Below are 16,761 nucleotides of genomic sequence, written 5' to 3'. Positions count from 1 at the left end.
TAATATAATATTGTGGTGCTGTCCATGTTTGGCTACATGACTTGTCACATCTTAGATAGCATCATCACAGCCACGTAGCTACATGATTGGTCAAATCCCAGACAACATAGACTGGTCAAATGAGATGACTTAATGTTAATCCAGTACTGTTCTACTGAATGGAAGCTCCCTGTCACGTGATATACCTGCTATGATCACTCTGACATGTCAGCTCTCAGTAGCTCATCATGTTATTCTGAATCGTTTGCTCCTTCCATGCCATTATTGCTCTTGTATTAGATGAGCTGACTTGATCAGGTGCCTTGAGAAGAGGGAGGTAGAAAGAGACACTAATATGTTGGTGCTCAACCTGGAACTTTGTGTCATTGTTGCATCATCACAGTGTGACAGTGGCCTTTGTTCCTTTGATTTTATTGGCTGAGAATCACACCATAAATACAGTTCCACGTCCCTTTCTGGACCTGGATGTTCTGTTGTCTTTCTTTAGGACTAGGAGGACAGTATTTGACATAACCAATGATTTGATAAGGTGTCTCATCATTTTAAGATCACAAAATGTCTGTTCAAACATGTGAATTGGGCTACCACATTACTTTTACAATCAATTCAAGGATATTGTTTATATTTAAAACTATAAACAGCCTCAATACATAGTATACTGTCATATTGCTATTGACTATTAATGCATGTATCTTTATTTTTGCATACATAAAATAAAACGCGGATATTGTACATTCAGTGTGGTGGGTTTATGGTAAGGATGAGCTTGATTAAATCTTTTGTGTCAATTACCTCATTTTACCTGACAATTTACATGATATGGAAATATTATAGGTAACACTTTATTATAGTACACCAATTTGTAGATGACACGAGAAAGGCATGACAACAGTGGTATCTCATTGATAATAAATTCATTCAGCAGAGACTTTCATCCAGAGCAATGTACAGGGTGAATATTGACACACAATTAGCAGAGTCAGTCCAGAGAAGGGAGGCATATACAGGGTGGACTCTGGAGAATCTGCTTCTACAATGATAAATACACAGCTGGAACCTGAACCAGGATCACTCACTGCTCTCACAAGGAGACAACCTCGAGTCATTAGAGATCTATCTGGAACAGCAGAACAGCACAGTCATTATTACATTCATGTTGTTTTCATGAGGACATTCTGCAGTAGAGTTATTCAGATCACACAGTGTTTAAAAAATATTGGGAGGCAGAAACACTTTTGTTTTTAACAGTAAAGATGAGGGGATCACAAAAAGAGACGCAGAAACGCTTGTTTAAAAATATATAATTTGTTGCAAATATTTTTTTGAAATAATCTTTTTGAAAAAATTTGCTCGTAAAACAAATGCCTCTTGCTCAATTGAATGGACCTACAACCAATAAGAGCAACGTAATATGTTTATTGAAAACGAATTCAACCCAAGCGCTCTTTGGTGGCAGAATAGTTTCGCTCGCATCTTTCTCCACCGCCATTACTGAACTACTCAAACTAGTGCCCGACATTAACATCATCGTTCTCAGCCACTCCCTCTGTTCGCTGATTGGACCTACAATTTTTTTTTTTCTAGAAAAACCGACTTCAGAGCCTGGCTCCCAGACCTAGTACAGAAGCAAAATCCAAATTGAGCGGAAGTACCTAGGAGGGCAGAGCCAGGCTACCCCAGACCCAACTTCCCGACCAATTTTTTTAGTGGGCGGGGATAAATTGGGCTGGCAGCCAGGCTGGGATAACTTGGGCTGGCAGCCAGGCATCAAAAGTCAGAATCGCAACATACAAATACCGTTGTCAACCACTAGATGGCAGCATAATATCAATAACGATGCTGTCAAGTTACTCATAGAGTCTGAACATTCATGTTTACCTTCCAAATATAATCAGTAACTCAGTTACACCTTTTGAGTGAAATTATAATTTCAGGATCTATTGTGTTCTTCCCGTCCTCTTATCCATTGCTTTGCTTCTAAGAACTAATGGAAAGCCCTGCTCTAAAAGTGTTGGAACTAGGCCACACCAGTAGCCTGCAGTCTGCGTAGCCGCACACGAGGTATACGTAGCCGCGCACGACGCGATGACACGGAGAAAGTCTAAAGCCTGTTTGGGTGCACGGAGTTTTAAAGCGTTTGGAAACTCTATGAAAAAAAAAGAAAGTATTGCTTGACTGGCTGTATGGATCAGATATAGTTGTATTCACATTTATACGTGGCCTTTAAAATTCTCAACTTAATATGGATTTCAATGTCAAAAGATTAGCTGCGGACGCAGGCACTTTTCTCAGCCGTGCTGTTCAAGTAAGTTGGTATCTGGTTTAACTAAAAAGTCATGACTGTTGATATCATTAGCTAACTAGCTTAACAGCTCGCAATATAGCTAGCTCTAGTTTGCTAACTGGTAGAGTGATACATTAATGTCACTAGTTTGAGCAACACCCAAGATGCTGAAAGTGTATTTTGATTGTAGCTAGGATAGCAAAGCTTCCGCTCCTGTCACCCAACAGAGCCTGCTCAGTTTAATTAAATCCCGGTGGTTCTGGCCTCGGGCCTGCATGTTAGCAAGCTACGGGGGCTCACGCTAGCTTGTTGTTTGTTGTAATTTTCTTTTGTCCCACCCGAAGTTGTAATTTTCAAACATTTAGCTGACAATCTTGACAACTTAATGTAATGTTGGTTTTTATCTTCCATTGTCTATCTTGCTGGGATCCATTTAAAAGCTGATGAGTCAACCAGTAGTGCTGTTTAAAACAAAACCGCTATCTCAGCATATCCGGTAGCAAGCTAGCGGCTGCGGGGCGGTGCAGGGCGAGCCCGAACCAGTTGCAGCGGGGTACCGAGGAAACCTGACACACAGCAGAGGTTCTCAAAATGTAAAATATTAAACCTTCACTTTACAAGCTCGTTTATATAGTTCGAAATGAGGGAGAAAACTGTAAAACGGTCCACTTTTGGAGAAAAAAAGTTCCACTAGGCTGGCTACAGCCCTGTTGAACCATTCACTTCTGATCATCTACATACATGTGTGTCATGGTGGATTAAAGCATCTGCAGAATGAATGACATGTGTGTGACTCAGTTCACAGAGGAGAAGCTGGGCCAAGCAGAGCGGACAGAGCTGGATGGGCACCTGGAGAACCTGCTAATGAGAGCTGAGAGCACCAAGCTGTGGACTGAGAGAGTCCTGAAGCAGACGGAGGTGCTGCTGCAGCCAAACCCCAGTAAGGAGCAGCTCACCTGGACAGCTCTGGGGCAGCAGGGAGGCAGCAGGGGGCAGCAAGGGGGCAGCAGGGAGGCAGCAGGGGAGCAACAGGGGAGCAACAGGGGAGCAACAGGGGAGCAACAGGGAGGCAGCAGGGGAGCAACAGGGGAGCAACAGGGGAGCAACAGGGGAGCAACAGGGGAGCAACAGGGGAGCAACAGGGGAGCAACAGGGGAGCAACAGGGAGGCAGCAGGGGAGCAACAGGGGAGCAACAGGGGAGCAACAGGGGAGCAACAGGGGAGCAACAGGGGAGCAACAGGGAGGCAGCAGGGGAGCAACAGGGGGGCAGCAGGGGAGCAACAGGGGAGCAACAGGGGAGCAACAGGGGAGCAACAGGGGGGCAACAGGGGAGCAACAGGGGGGCAGCAGGGGGACAGCAGGGGGACAGCAGGGGGACAGCAGGAGGGCAGATGAATGTGAGTTCAGCTGTGGAGCTGAGCTCTCACCATGATGCTACATAACACAGAAAAGCACTACACACACATACATGGGGTGTGTAGTGCTTTGTGTATGTGTGTGTAGTGCTTTGTGTATGTGTGTGTAGTGCTTTGTGTATGTGTGTGTAGTGCTTTGTGTATGTGTGTGTAGTGCTTTGTGTATGTGTGTGTGCTCTGTGCTGACTGGCTTGTCCCTGGACAGTTTCTGTGTTTGACCCTGCTGTGAAGTCTTGTGATTCTCCTCCCTGATGGAGTTCCTGCTCTGCTCTGCTCCAGATGTGAGAATAGAGGAGTTCCTGTATGAAAAGCTGGAGAAGAAGGCTCCCACACGAATGAACAACCATGAGCTGCTGGGACACACCATGATCGAGGCTGGGAACGAGTTTGGTCCCGGCACAGCCTACGGTGAGCTCACACACACACACACACACACACCCCCCACACACACACACAGCCTACGGTTAGCTCACACACACACACACCCCACACACACACACACACAGCCTACGGTGAGCTCACACACACACCAGTGTTTTCCCTATGTTGATTTTGTCGTGGCGGCCCGCCACGGCTAAATTTCTGCCGCCACGGTATCAGAAATAGGGCTGTACAAGACAGGCCGTCTATCAGCAGTGATTGTTAGGGTGCATTTCGGAGAATAGCAATGACACGCGCTTCACAGCGAAGTTGAGATTGCGTGTGTGCGTCTTTGAGAACCGTAAGTCGTATAACTTATGTTTTCAGTTCATTAAAACTTGTTATTGTATTAGTTTACAGTTATTGCAAATTTAAGTTAACTGATTTTCGTTGTTGGTATTCTTCCCCTGCTAGCATAATTGCATGCCTGTTGATTCGATAGCGATTGCTGCCCTTGCTCACGTTTGTATTTTAGGTGCATTATTATGCTGAAGTAGTTTTAATTAATAGTGGGTATATTGTTATTATTTGCTAAAGAATGCTTATCCTATCAAGATCAAATGAAGCCGACAGTGTACATGCTTTCGAGTACCTTGATCGATAGGCTAGGCTACTGACCATTTACAATAAGTGGTTACGTCAATTATTAATTGGCAGCATATTTCTGCCATTTAGAACATACTTTAAGTAGCCTAACTGTATTGCTTTATGGAAAATAGGACAAAAATATATGCAATATTAAATTTGTTATTAGACTATTACACTAACCTACTCCAAAATATAGGGTTAGAACTTTATTTCAGCCGAGGGGGAGGGGGGGGGGGGACAGACCTGCTAAAGAAAATCCTAGGGGAAACACTTTACACACGCACACAGCCTACGGTGAGCTCACACACACACACACACACACAGCCTACGGTGAGCTCACACACACACACACACACACACACACACACACAGCCTACGGTGAGCTCACACACACACACACACACACAGCCTACGGTGAGCTCACACACACACACACACAGCCTACGGTGAGCTCACACACACACACACACACACACACAGCCTACGGTGAGCTCACACACACACACACACACACACAGCCTACGGTGAGCTCACACACACACACACACACACACACAGACACACAGCCTACGGTGAGCTCACACACACACACACACACACACACACACAGCCTACGGTGAGCTCACACACACACACACACACACACACACAGCCTACGGTGAGCTCACACACACACACACACAGCCTACGGTGAGCTCACACACACACACACACACACACAGCCTACGGTGAGCTCACACACACACACACACACACACACAGCCTACGGTGAGCTCACACACACACACACACAGCCTACGGTGAGCTCACACACACACACACACAGCCTACGGTGAGCTCACACACACACACACACACACAGCCTACGGTGAGCTCACACACACACACACACAGCCTACGGTGAGCTCACACACACACACACACACACACAGCCTACCGTGAGCTCACACACACACACACACGCACACAGCCTACGGTGAGCTCACACACACACACACACAGCCTACGGTGAGCTCACACACACACACACACACAGCCTACGGTGAGCTCACACACACACACACACACACACACACACAGCCTACGGTGAGCTCACACATACACACACTCTCTTGCGCATACACTCCATAGCACACACACATTCTCTCGCTCTCACTCACTCACACACACTCACTCAGACATACACTCTCACACACATTCATGGTTCAGCTATATGCCCCAACCACAGATATTGGCCGTATTACACAAATGTCAACCCATGCAAGTGATTAATTATCATTAAAATAAACACCTGAATCCAAAGTCTTCAGTATGTTCAGCTGTGATACTGTTAGTCTATAAAAAATGATAAACCCTCGTCTCTGCTCCCGGCAGGAAACGCCCTCATCAAATGTGGTGAGACGGAAAAGCAGATAGGAGGAGCTGAGAGGGAGTTCATCCAGTCCTCTGCCATCAACTTCCTGACACCCTTCAGGAACTTCCTGGAGGGAGATTTCAAAACCATCTTGGTGAGTGGGAAACAGGAAGCGTTCCTGGTAAACAGGAAACAAGAAGCCATCCTGGTGAGTGGTAAACAGGAAGCTAGCTGGTTACCACCATAGAGTTAATATAACTAGAGTAAGCTACTTCTGTCTTCCAAGAGGGCGTCCCCATTCATTTCTATGAAAAGTGCTCAGTGGCGCAGTGAGGCAAGCGAGAGCACGAGACTGGACGCAGCCATCTTTCCACTTCCGTGTCTTCCGGTCTAGCTTTAAACAGTGGCTCTTTTTTTCCCTAGCTCCGAGACCTCGTGCACGCTTGCAAATAGCTGTATACGTCATACTTTGCGACAACCAGTCGCGAGCTTAGATTTATATGGTTACGAGCGTGTGAGCTAAAGCATTGCAGTGGCAGAATCTATGGGCAGAATGTCCAATAGGAATCAGAGATATGATGCAAACTTAACGGAAATGAATTCTGTCACTGTATAGTATTCCTTCCACTTGTTTTTTAGAAATAGGCTATAGGGCTAAATATAGGGCTATTCTAGATGGAACTCATCACATATGTTGCTTTTTTTCTGCGTGATATGAGTATGATTTCAAACGCATTGTATCGGATGAAATAAACTGTTAACATGAACAGCTCCGTCGTTGTTCTCGCCAGGCAAAGAAAGCTTAGTTATTTTGGTAACCGAAATCTTCCATAATGCAGACTTACCATAGCTTACTGTCAACTTTATATTCAAACGAAATGCCACGAAATTCACACTGCCTTCAATTTATCATCAGTGTAGAAATCTGGCCAGTGTTTTATATGTTCAGCCTACAAAACCAAACGCCTATTAATGGATATAACGTGATCTAACAAGGCTTGGTAATAATGTAATAAATAAAAGCTTGAGAACTGTGTCTAAAATATACTTTATTGAACATTTGCCTTTGAAAGGGGCTTATTCACAGAACCATATAGGCTACAAGACGTTTGCATCAGATGTAAGTGGGGGTGAAACATAGTCACTGAGGACCTTCATTGTCCCTCAAAAACAGTCTGGCTTGATGACACGATCAAAAAAAGAATACACATATTAAAGTACCTGTGTTAGGGTTAGGTTAGAAACACAGGTTTCTAACCTGTGTAGCAACAAAGCAGTCCTACCTGATCAAAAAACCTGTTCCTCTTACCAAGAAGTGTTACACTGACATGGAAATTGATCTTAAAATTACATTAGTAAATGAGTTTGGAAAATATTGTAATTTTAATTAGTAATGAATTAAATTACTTATTGAGTAATTAAATTACCTTTCAGACTAATTAGAAAAGTATTTTAAATACAATATTGATGAAGTAATTAGTAATTCATAACTTTTTTGAAGTAACTTACCCAACACTGGTTAACCTACAAACACACACTGATCCCAGGTTGAATACGTCAAAGTTAACACAATAACAAATATAGCTGCAAGCAGCAATGAGGTGGCCAAGCAGTCAAATGACCCATAAAACACTTAAGAAATCCTCAGAACAGGGTTCCAAGTGCATGCAGCAAGTTTGGTGTGCATCCATCAAAGATTTGCTGAGATACGACCCAACTTCCTGTTTGCTGGCTTAATGGCACATTTTTTGATTGGCTGTATCGGGCAAATGGTGATGAAAATAAAAAATCATTTGATGGCCTTCGTGAGGCTTGGTCTGAAGATAATCTCTGCCAAATTTGGTGAAGATTGGACAATATGTGTAGGAGGAGTAGAGAAAAAAAAGTTTTCAAGGAATTCAAAATGGCGGCCGCATCAATTCGGCTATTATCACAAATGATGATGGGTCACACACGGGACGTCCCAAGATATCATGAGACAAAAGAATAACTTCATAAAGCCAAACAAATCAACAGTTATTGGCCAAAACACATTTTTGCTTCTTGCGGCCACGCCCAGTGATCACATGACACTAAATTAATCGGTGCGTTCGATTTCATCCAGCGCCGGCGTCGTCTGCAGCCGCCAGCAGCCCGGCTGACTTGAAGCAGCCAATGACGTTCTCAGATTCAAGGCAGCCGACTGCAGCCGACTGTCGGCGCTGCATGAAGTCGAACGCACCTATTTTTGGCCAGCCTCAGAAGAGGATTCCGAGTCATCATATTAAGTTTGGTGTTGATTTCTCAAAGATTAGCTGAGATATGACCCAACTTCCTGTTTGGTTGCTTTGTTGCCGATTTTGATTTAGTGAGGGTTGCTGTGATGATCGTGTGCCAATTCTGGGGAAGATTGGTAAAATACTGTAGGAGGAGTAGGCTTTCAAAGGTTTTCAATAAAACCGGAAATGGCGGAAAATCTATATAACTGCAAATGGACATCATAGGGTGTGTTGAACTCGTCTTGATCCAGGGAATCCAACGGTACCTCATTTTTGAATATAGGTCATACGGTTCAAAAGTTACGTGTGTAAACACAAGTCCAACTTTGACCAGTTGGTGGCGCTACAGTGCTCCAATGGGTGACATGAAACTTAGTGAATATAAAGAAGGGACTGTGCTTAATGAGTGTGCCAAATTTCACAACTTTTTACCATACTGTTCTAGGGGCTGCCGTAGACTCCAATGACAGAAGAAGTGTAATAATAAGAAAAGGTAGAAACACATTAGTGGCTTGGCCACCAATCACAATGCAGAAGTTTGGAGTTAGCTCGCCAGCTGTGTGTTTTCCGGTTGTATGAGTTAGCTTGCTGTGTGTGTTCTGGCATATAGTGTGTGTGTGTGTGTGTATGTAACATGTATAGAGTGTGTAAAGTGTGTGTAACATGTATATCGTGTGTAACATGTATATCGTGTAACATGTATAGGGTGTGTAACATGTAAAGCTTATGTAACATGTATAACGTGTGTAACATGTACAGAAGGAACGCAAGCTGCTGCAGGTGAAGCGTCTGGATCTGGACGCTGCCAAGACCCGGCTGAAGAAGGCCAGAGTAGCAGATGCCAGAGCAGTGGTGAGTGCACACTCACTCACACTCACTCACACACCAGCAGTCAGTATTACTTCATGTGCCAAAAGGTTGGCTTCCTGCTTATAATAGTTATCTGGCTGTTGTCTTTTGTCTCTTATCAGTGTGTGTGTGTGTGTGTAATAGTTTGGGACCTGAGTTACACAACCAAGGCCTGAAACCTTTCCCACCATGACCAACTCTCAAGAGGGGAGTGATGGGAAGTTTCAGTTCTCATTTCTTAACCCTTGTGCTGCCAAGGTTCATAACGAATCATCGTTGTGTTTACCCAATTTTACCCACTACAAATACAAATAATTGTATTTTAACCTTCAATGTGGGGGTTCTGAGACAGCCCAACGGTTAAACGAAAATGCTTCACTTGTTTTTGTATGCGGTAAAGTTGTCGCACTACGACGGTGGGTCACAATGACTGATGGAGATAACACAAGGGTTAAATCCATCGGTCTCTCTGTCCTCCTCTCAACTTCTCTCTCTTCCCCTCTCTCTCCAGCTATTTCTCTTACACTCTCTGTCTCTGTCTACCTCTCTCTTTCTCTCTCTTTTCTCCCCCGCCCCCCTCTTTTTAAGCAGTGACGGCCAGTGATGTTCATTGTTAAAATTAAGACACAGTTCCCTCCGGTCTTTCTGTTCTTTTGAGAGGAATTTTGTGGCTTAGTAATGTCGCGCACACACACAACCTCTCTCCCTCACACACTGTGAGGATATGCTGGGTCTGGTTGGCTGGCAGCTCTAATAACGCTTTTTGTTTTCACAAATGCAAACGAGCAGATGTGGCCATAGGAAGAGACAGAGGTAAGTGGAATGTTGGGCTAGCTGAACGAACTGAGCGAACTGAACAAAGACACACTCGCACGCCACACTCACCTACAGACACCACACCCTCATTCACAGCTCACAGACCACAGACACATTCACCACACCCTCATTCACAGCTCACAGACACATTCACCACACCCTCATTCACAGCTCACAGACCACAGACACATTCACCACACCCTCATTCACAGCTCACAGACACATTCACCACACCCTCACTCACAGCTCACAGACCACAGACACATTCACCACACACTCATTCACAGCTCACAGACCACAGACACATTCACCACACACTCATTCACAGCTCACAGACCACAGACACATTCACTACACACTCATTCACAGCTCACAGACCACAGACACATTCACTACACACTCATTCACAGCTCACAGACCACAGACACATTCACTACACACTCATTCACAGCTCACAGACCACAGACACATTCACCACACCCTCACTCACGTCTTGGTAGCAGTCTCAGCAACTGCTCTCTCTCTTCTTGTCCTTCCTCCCCCTTGCTTGCTGTCCCTTCCATGTCCATCAGTAGTGTAAAGCTTTAATGTCATGTCAGGATTCCCATCATCTCTGTAGGGGGTTAAATATTGTCCAAACAACCAAAACTAATTCCCCTATGGTTTAAAGGAAGATGGGAAACTGAACAGTGTATTAGCATGAACCAAATAAGGCCAATACCAATAGAATTCCAGGTATTTGACTCTATGGGTTAGCCTGACGTTGTCATACTCATAATTCTAGTCAGAATATGAGTCTGAAAACTCTCCGTTGGGCTGTGACTACGGGGCGTGTTTCAACCGAACTCGTAAAACAAATGCCTCTTCGCTCAATTGGATAGACCTACAACCAATCAGAGCAACGTAATATGTTGTTTGTTGAAAACGAATTCAACCCAAGGGCTGTTTCGTGACGTTGTTGATTACGTTACTGTTGATCATCTGTCCATCATTGTATAAAGCCCGCCCTGGCAATTTCATTGGTCCGCCCAGATCCTGGTTTTATGTAGTTGTTCCCAATACGAGACCCTCCAGACCCAACTTCCCGACCAAATTTGTTTGTGGGTGGGGAGAAGTTGGGCTGGCAGCCAGGCTATCTATGGGTTAGATCAGAGCAAGAATGGTCAAAGTAAGGTTAAAATGAAATACGCATTTAATAATATTGATAATGAATGAAATCAATTACAAGGCAAACATGTTACAAAATTAAGGCTTTAAATCTTCCATACTCTACCATGATCATTGTAAATCAGAGAGAAAGCAAGAGGTGAGCAAGGAGTAGGACAGTAGGACAAGGGAGAACTGAGGAGATGAAGAATCCAAAGAACAATGCATTACAATTCTCTTTATACACAAGACCAACCCATCAGACCAAATCTTGAATGGGGTGTGAGAGCCATCAAGTTGAGAGCATCCAGAAACTCCAGACTTTAGCATATGAGAGGTGGCGGCAGGTTTGACACCCCGCCTTACATCTCTATCCAATCAGATGCCCTTCCCATAACCTCTGTCTAATCAGATGCCCCTCCCATAACCTCTGTCCAATCAGCTCCTACATGTTCACATCCCCCTGTGTAGTTTTGGATGACAGCATCTGCTGGTGGTGTGGGACCTCTATCTTGCTTGTCACCCTACAAACACTATCTGAGGGCAAACTGGGCTTACTCTGTGTGTGTGTGTGTGTGCGCGTCACCGTGTGTGTAACCCTTTCTTTTGGTGTGGGTGTGCGCGTGTGTCACCATGTGTGTAACCCTTTGTCTTGGTGTGTGTGTGCGTGTGCATGTGCATCACCATGTGTGTAACTCTTTCTCTTGGTGTGTATTTGTGTGTGTATGTGTGTGTCTAGGCGGAGCAGGATCTCAGGATGACCCAGAGTGAGTTTGACAGACAAGCTGAGATCACCAGGCTTCTACTGGAGGGAGTTAGCAGCACCCATGTGAGCATGGTGACCCCCACACACACAAACACACACACACACGCATACACGTGAGCATCGTTTCTTCCTGCCTGTCCCCCCTAACCCTGGATGTCTTCTGTTTCTCCTGCCTGTCCCCCCTAACCCTGGATGTCTTCTGTTTCTCCTGCCTGTCCCCCCTCCTCCCTCCCTCCCCCCTCCTCCCCAGGCCCACCACCTGCGGTGTCTGGATGACTTTGTGGAGGCCCAGACAACCTACTACGCCCAGTGTTACCAGTACATGGTGGACCTCCAGAAACAACTGGGGAGGTGAGACCCCCTCTGCGGTCACATGGCCTGACCCTCCCCCTCTGGGGTCACATGGCCTGACCCTGACCCTCCCCCTCTGGGGTCACATGGCCTGACCCTCCCCCTCTGGGGTCACATGGCCTGACCCTCCCCCTCTGGGGTCACATGGCCTGACCCTCCCCAATCACACAGCCTGGAAAGGCCTGTGCGCCACATTTTCACCTTGTTTCTCTCCCCCCCAGCTTCCCCTCCACCTTCTCCAACAACAACCAGTCTTCCGGCTGCTCTGGCGCCAGCATCTCTGTGCCGACCATTCCAGTGTCGTCGTCCGTGCCCAGCCCGGGAAATGTACGCGGCGAAATCAACGAGCTGAAGTCTGGCAGCCGCAAGGCTCGCGTGCTGTACGACTATGACGCTGCTGGCAGCAGTGAGCTGTCCCTCCTGGCTGATGAGGTAGATAGCTTCCTCCTAGCTCGGGTTAGGTTCCTTTAGCCCTCCTCTAGGGTTCCCTTAGCCCTCTAGTCTAGAGCAACATACCTCTTTCCTCCTCTAGTCTAGAGCAGCTCACCTCCTCTCTCCTCCTCTAGCCTAGAGCAGCTCACCTCCTCTCTCCTCTAGTCTAGAGCAGCTCACCTCCTCTCTCCTCTAGTCTAGAGCAGCTCACCTCCTCCTTCCTCCTCTAGTCTAGAGCAACATACCTCCTCTCTCCTCTAGTCTAGAGCAGCTCACCTCCTCTCTCCTCTAGTCTAGAGCAGCTCACCTCCTCTCTCCTCTAGTCTAGAGCAGCTCACCTCCTCCTTCCTCCTCTAGTCTAGAGCAGCTCACCTCCTATCTCCTCTAGTCTAGAGCAGCTCACCTCCTCCTTCCTCCTCTAGTCTAGAGCAGCTCACCTCCTCTCTCCTCTAGTCTAGAGCAACACACCTCCTCCATTCTCTAGTCTAGAGCAGCTCACCTCCTCCTTCCTCCTCTAGTCTAGAGCAGCTCACCTCCTCCTTCCTCCTCTAGTCTAGAGTAACATACCTCCTCCATTCTCTAGTCTAGAGCAGCTCACCTACTCCTTCCTCCTCTAGTCTAGAGCAGCTCACCTCCTCTCTCCTCTAGTCTAGAGCAGCTCACCTCCTCCTTCCTCCTCTAGTCTAGAGCAGCTCACCTCCTCCTTCCTCCTCTAGTCTAGAGCAGCTCACCTCCTCTCTCCTCTAGTCTAGAGCAACACACCTCCTCCATTCTCTAGTCTAGAGCAACACACCTCCTCCCCCCACCTTGGTGGAAGAGGGGTCTTAATTGTGCCAAATCTCCAGTCTCTATGCTAAGATCTGTTACATGGTGCTGTAACGGATCTTGGTGTCTCTGTCACTTCCTCTGCAGGTTATAATGGTGACTGTCGTCCCAGGCATGGACTCTGATTGGCTGATGGGTGAGCGAGGGAGCCAGAAGGGGCGGGTACCCATCACCTACCTGGAGCTACTCAACTGAAACCACCGCTGCCCCGCCCCTTACGAAACACCACCCGCTCCAAACTACCGCTCCCTCCAAAACACCGCCCCACCCACCTACGAAATACCACCCGCTCCGAATATTTATACTCATATTTATATTTTGTGGCAGGGTCACATGCACACTTCCATTCTGTCAAATTGACCTAATTCAGGAGCATGAACCCTGAGGCTGTCAGGGTTAGGGTCATGTCCTGTTTGAGTTCAGTCTCATCATGGAGGACGGAGACATCACACGTGGTCCTCAGTAGATTTCAGTTAACCAGCAGAATATGAATGGAAGTGTGATAGGCTCGATGCTTGCTATTTGTTAGTGTTTATAAAAGCCGCTTCTCTGCTTCTCCTACAATACATGGCGAAAATCTTCCAGAACCTTCCTACATGTTCCTCTTGTTTACAGCCCTCCTGTCTCTGGTGGCCTTCAAAGCTCTTGTGTCATTTCTTTATTCACTATTTGTCCAGTTTGATGTCTGGGTGAACTGCTATACACTTGTTTTAATACTTGCATCAAAAAAGCACTTTTTGAATAGAAAGACAGATCTGAACATTTCTTTTTAAAGAGTGTTATTTTATAGTTTTCTTTGTTATTATCTAAGTGCCATGTTTGTTTGGTCATGGTGTATGTCCTGGTCCTGTTCTGAGAGGGAGGCTTGATCAGGAGCAGGTTCTGTCACATGCCTTTCTGACATATGGGCCCTGAGCGTTTCTCCTCAGGGAAGACCCCAGTGATGAAATCATGTCGAACCCTAACCCCAGTGATGAAATCATGTCAAACCCTAACCACTGTGTGCCTAACCTGGAGTTGCCAGAAGCCACAGGAAGTACTTTCAACAAGAGAAGGATTTTAAACTGGAAAACTATTTTGAAACCCTAATCTATATTTTTATTTGGAGAATTATGGACCAGTAAACAAATAGTTTTACTCAATAGACTCTGAAGTGGAAGTGTAAGGGGGTTCTGGTTAGGGGTGGATGATGCAGCAGCTGTTGTAATACCCTAGGCCTGTTGTCACTCCTCAAACTGCAAGGATGTTTATCTAAGGTATCATCTCCTACTAAAATTGTGCCTCTCGTTTCCTCAGCCTCAAACTTACACAATCATTGTGTCGTTTCTTCTGGAAGTTGTAGTACATAATGGCTAATTGCTGTTCATTGTTCTGTTTATCTATGCAACAATGTATTAAAGTAAGAAAACATGTCTGGGCTGTCTTTATATTTAACTGTTATTTACAGTTTCTGCCTGGTGTTGAAATACGTTTGTGGAGATGTACCCAGTGTAGATGCACACTGTGTCGTTGTAGTAAAGTATTTGTGTGGAGGTGTGTCATGTAGTACCAAAGGCTAACCAGTAGAGGCCAGCCTGGAGTCTTCGATTTACATTTACATACCCTTCATGAAAAAGAACCAGTTTTGACCCATATAGAAAATATTAAAATAATTAAAATTGAGCTGATGATTTTATCCAGAGCACCTGCATGCTGCACATAGAAAATACAAAACGTTAAAACCACTGGCCCTCTGCAGGGTAACTGGGCTGGTGACTACATTTACATTTAGTCATTTAGCAGACGCTCTTATCCAGGGCTCCCTGCATGACTATATGACATCACTCCTGTTTAACTGGTACTGTCCATCTGCAGGGTAACTGGGCTGGTTCGGGTAAGCAGAGTTACTGGTACTGTCCCTCTGGTACTTCGTTCCTCTCACACTGCACTCGGATCATCTGTCAACACAGTCCTTGTTGGGTTAGCCCTCTAATCTAATCAGTATAATTCTGTTGGTCTTCCAGAATGTAACCTTGCTGTCTGTCAACACAGTTCTTGTCCAGTTTCACTCTGTAAGTATGATTCTGTTGGTCTTCCAGAATGTAACCTCGCTGTCTGTCAGGGTTATTTATTCAGGGTGTTTAGACCACAGCCCCTCCAAAGGGTTTTCTGTGCAATGAAGCATATCTAATTGTGGCTATTGTGCAACTTTAAATGTGTAGAGGAAGTAGAAGGGGTAAGAGGAAGTGGTTCTCGGTGAGCAGGCTGTCAACTTCCTGTTACTCCCATATTACTCCCCTTTGCATGCTGGGCTTCCTGTTCCCCAACATTCGGGCCCCCTGTGATCCCCCCGTGGCCCCCCCGTATTCCTCCACATGCTGGGCCCCTGTTGGGTCCACCTTTTGGGGGTACGGTATCATTGTGGAAACAGCACAGTGTGTGGAGTTTAGTCGGTACTGAGAGTATTTGCAGGATGGACACTAAACCACATTAAATGTTTGGTTCCATAGTACACAGAGATGGGAAGGAAGTCAAGGGTTAGGGTTAGGGAACGAAATACAAATACTCTATTTTTCTGGTATCAGTACTTTACTTCACAATTTTTCTGAAAACTTTTACTTTCACTCCTTACATTTTGTACACAAATATCTGTACTTTACACTTACATTTTCAAGCCAGACTTGTTACTTTAGTTATCTGTATTAGCTGCGCCGTTTTTCATTTCCTGGTTATCACGCACAACAAACGTAAGCTAGTCTACAAAACTACCATGGAGCAAGGCAGAAGGCAACAAGAATAATGGCTAATGTTACGGATGAGACAGAGGTAATTAGTGACGTCGACATGACTGAGACTAGAGACATTCCTGATCACCCATGGCCACATATGAGGGGGATGTTCGATATTGTATGCGTCAAAAATAATTCATGGTGAACGCGCTGCATGTCTATAGTCCATAGTTTTTGTAGTAATGCATTAGTATGATGTGAGATCCAGTTACCAGCGTGACACTAAAACAGGTAGTAGTAATGGCTACTTTTTACTTAAGTATATGTCAGAGCCCATACTACAAAGCGTAGTCAGCATTTCAACCTTTACCAGTCTTTTTAAACATTATCTGTACTTCTACTAGAGTAAAGGATGTGTGTACTTGTGCCGTTTTTCATGGTATAATACCGTAAAGGCCCACTGACACATTCCATATAATATCATTTTCATGCAGTGGACTGTTGCTGAGGAGAAGCCATTTCTAAGAAGAAGCAACCAAACCCTTCCT

The 16,761-nt window shown here is 45.5% G+C and overlaps 1 protein-coding gene across 2 annotated transcripts; it reads left to right on the top strand.

Moving 5' to 3' along the window:
- Window positions 1-2,049: 2,049 nt before the first annotated feature.
- Window positions 2,050-14,917, top strand: sh3glb1a (SH3-domain GRB2-like endophilin B1a). Of its 2 annotated transcripts, XM_084702981.1 has the most exons (10): window positions 2,051-2,305; window positions 2,725-2,877; window positions 3,083-3,224; window positions 3,980-4,108; window positions 6,083-6,216; window positions 9,080-9,172; window positions 11,871-11,960; window positions 12,148-12,248; window positions 12,470-12,680; window positions 13,593-14,917. In XM_084702981.1, exons 3-10 carry the CDS (start codon window positions 3,149-3,151, stop codon window positions 13,698-13,700), a joined length of 942 nt encoding a protein of 313 aa, XP_084559107.1. In that variant the 5' UTR covers window positions 2,051-2,305; window positions 2,725-2,877; window positions 3,083-3,148; the 3' UTR covers window positions 13,701-14,917. The 2 variants fall into 2 exon arrangements, with proteins under 2 accessions (XP_084559106.1, XP_084559107.1); XM_084702980.1 differs by lacking the exon at window positions 2,725-2,877 and having other exon boundaries at window positions 2,050-2,305.
- Window positions 14,918-16,761: the final 1,844 nt, after the last annotated feature.

Source organism: Hypomesus nipponensis, chromosome 8 (assembly GCF_054491055.1).
Source record: "Hypomesus nipponensis isolate SF chromosome 8, ASM5449105v1, whole genome shotgun sequence".
Lineage (NCBI taxonomy): Eukaryota > Metazoa > Chordata > Actinopteri > Osmeriformes > Osmeridae > Hypomesus > Hypomesus nipponensis.
This window is presented reverse-complemented; position numbering and strand designations above follow the sequence as displayed.

What these genes read in the sequence shown, in the direction of transcription:
- sh3glb1a (XM_084702980.1), top strand. Translation starts at nt 2,243, where the DNA reads ATGGATTTCAATGTCAAAAGATTAGCTGCGGACGCAGGCACTTTTCTC. An exon ending in GCTGCTGCAGCCAAACCCCA is followed by an intron (nt 3,225 to 3,979) that starts GTAAGGAGCAGC and finishes GCTCTGCTCCAG; the next exon opens with ATGTGAGAATAGAGGAGTTC. An exon ending in GAGATTTCAAAACCATCTTG is followed by an intron (nt 6,217 to 9,079) that starts GTGAGTGGGAAA and finishes TAACATGTACAG; the next exon opens with AAGGAACGCAAGCTGCTGCA.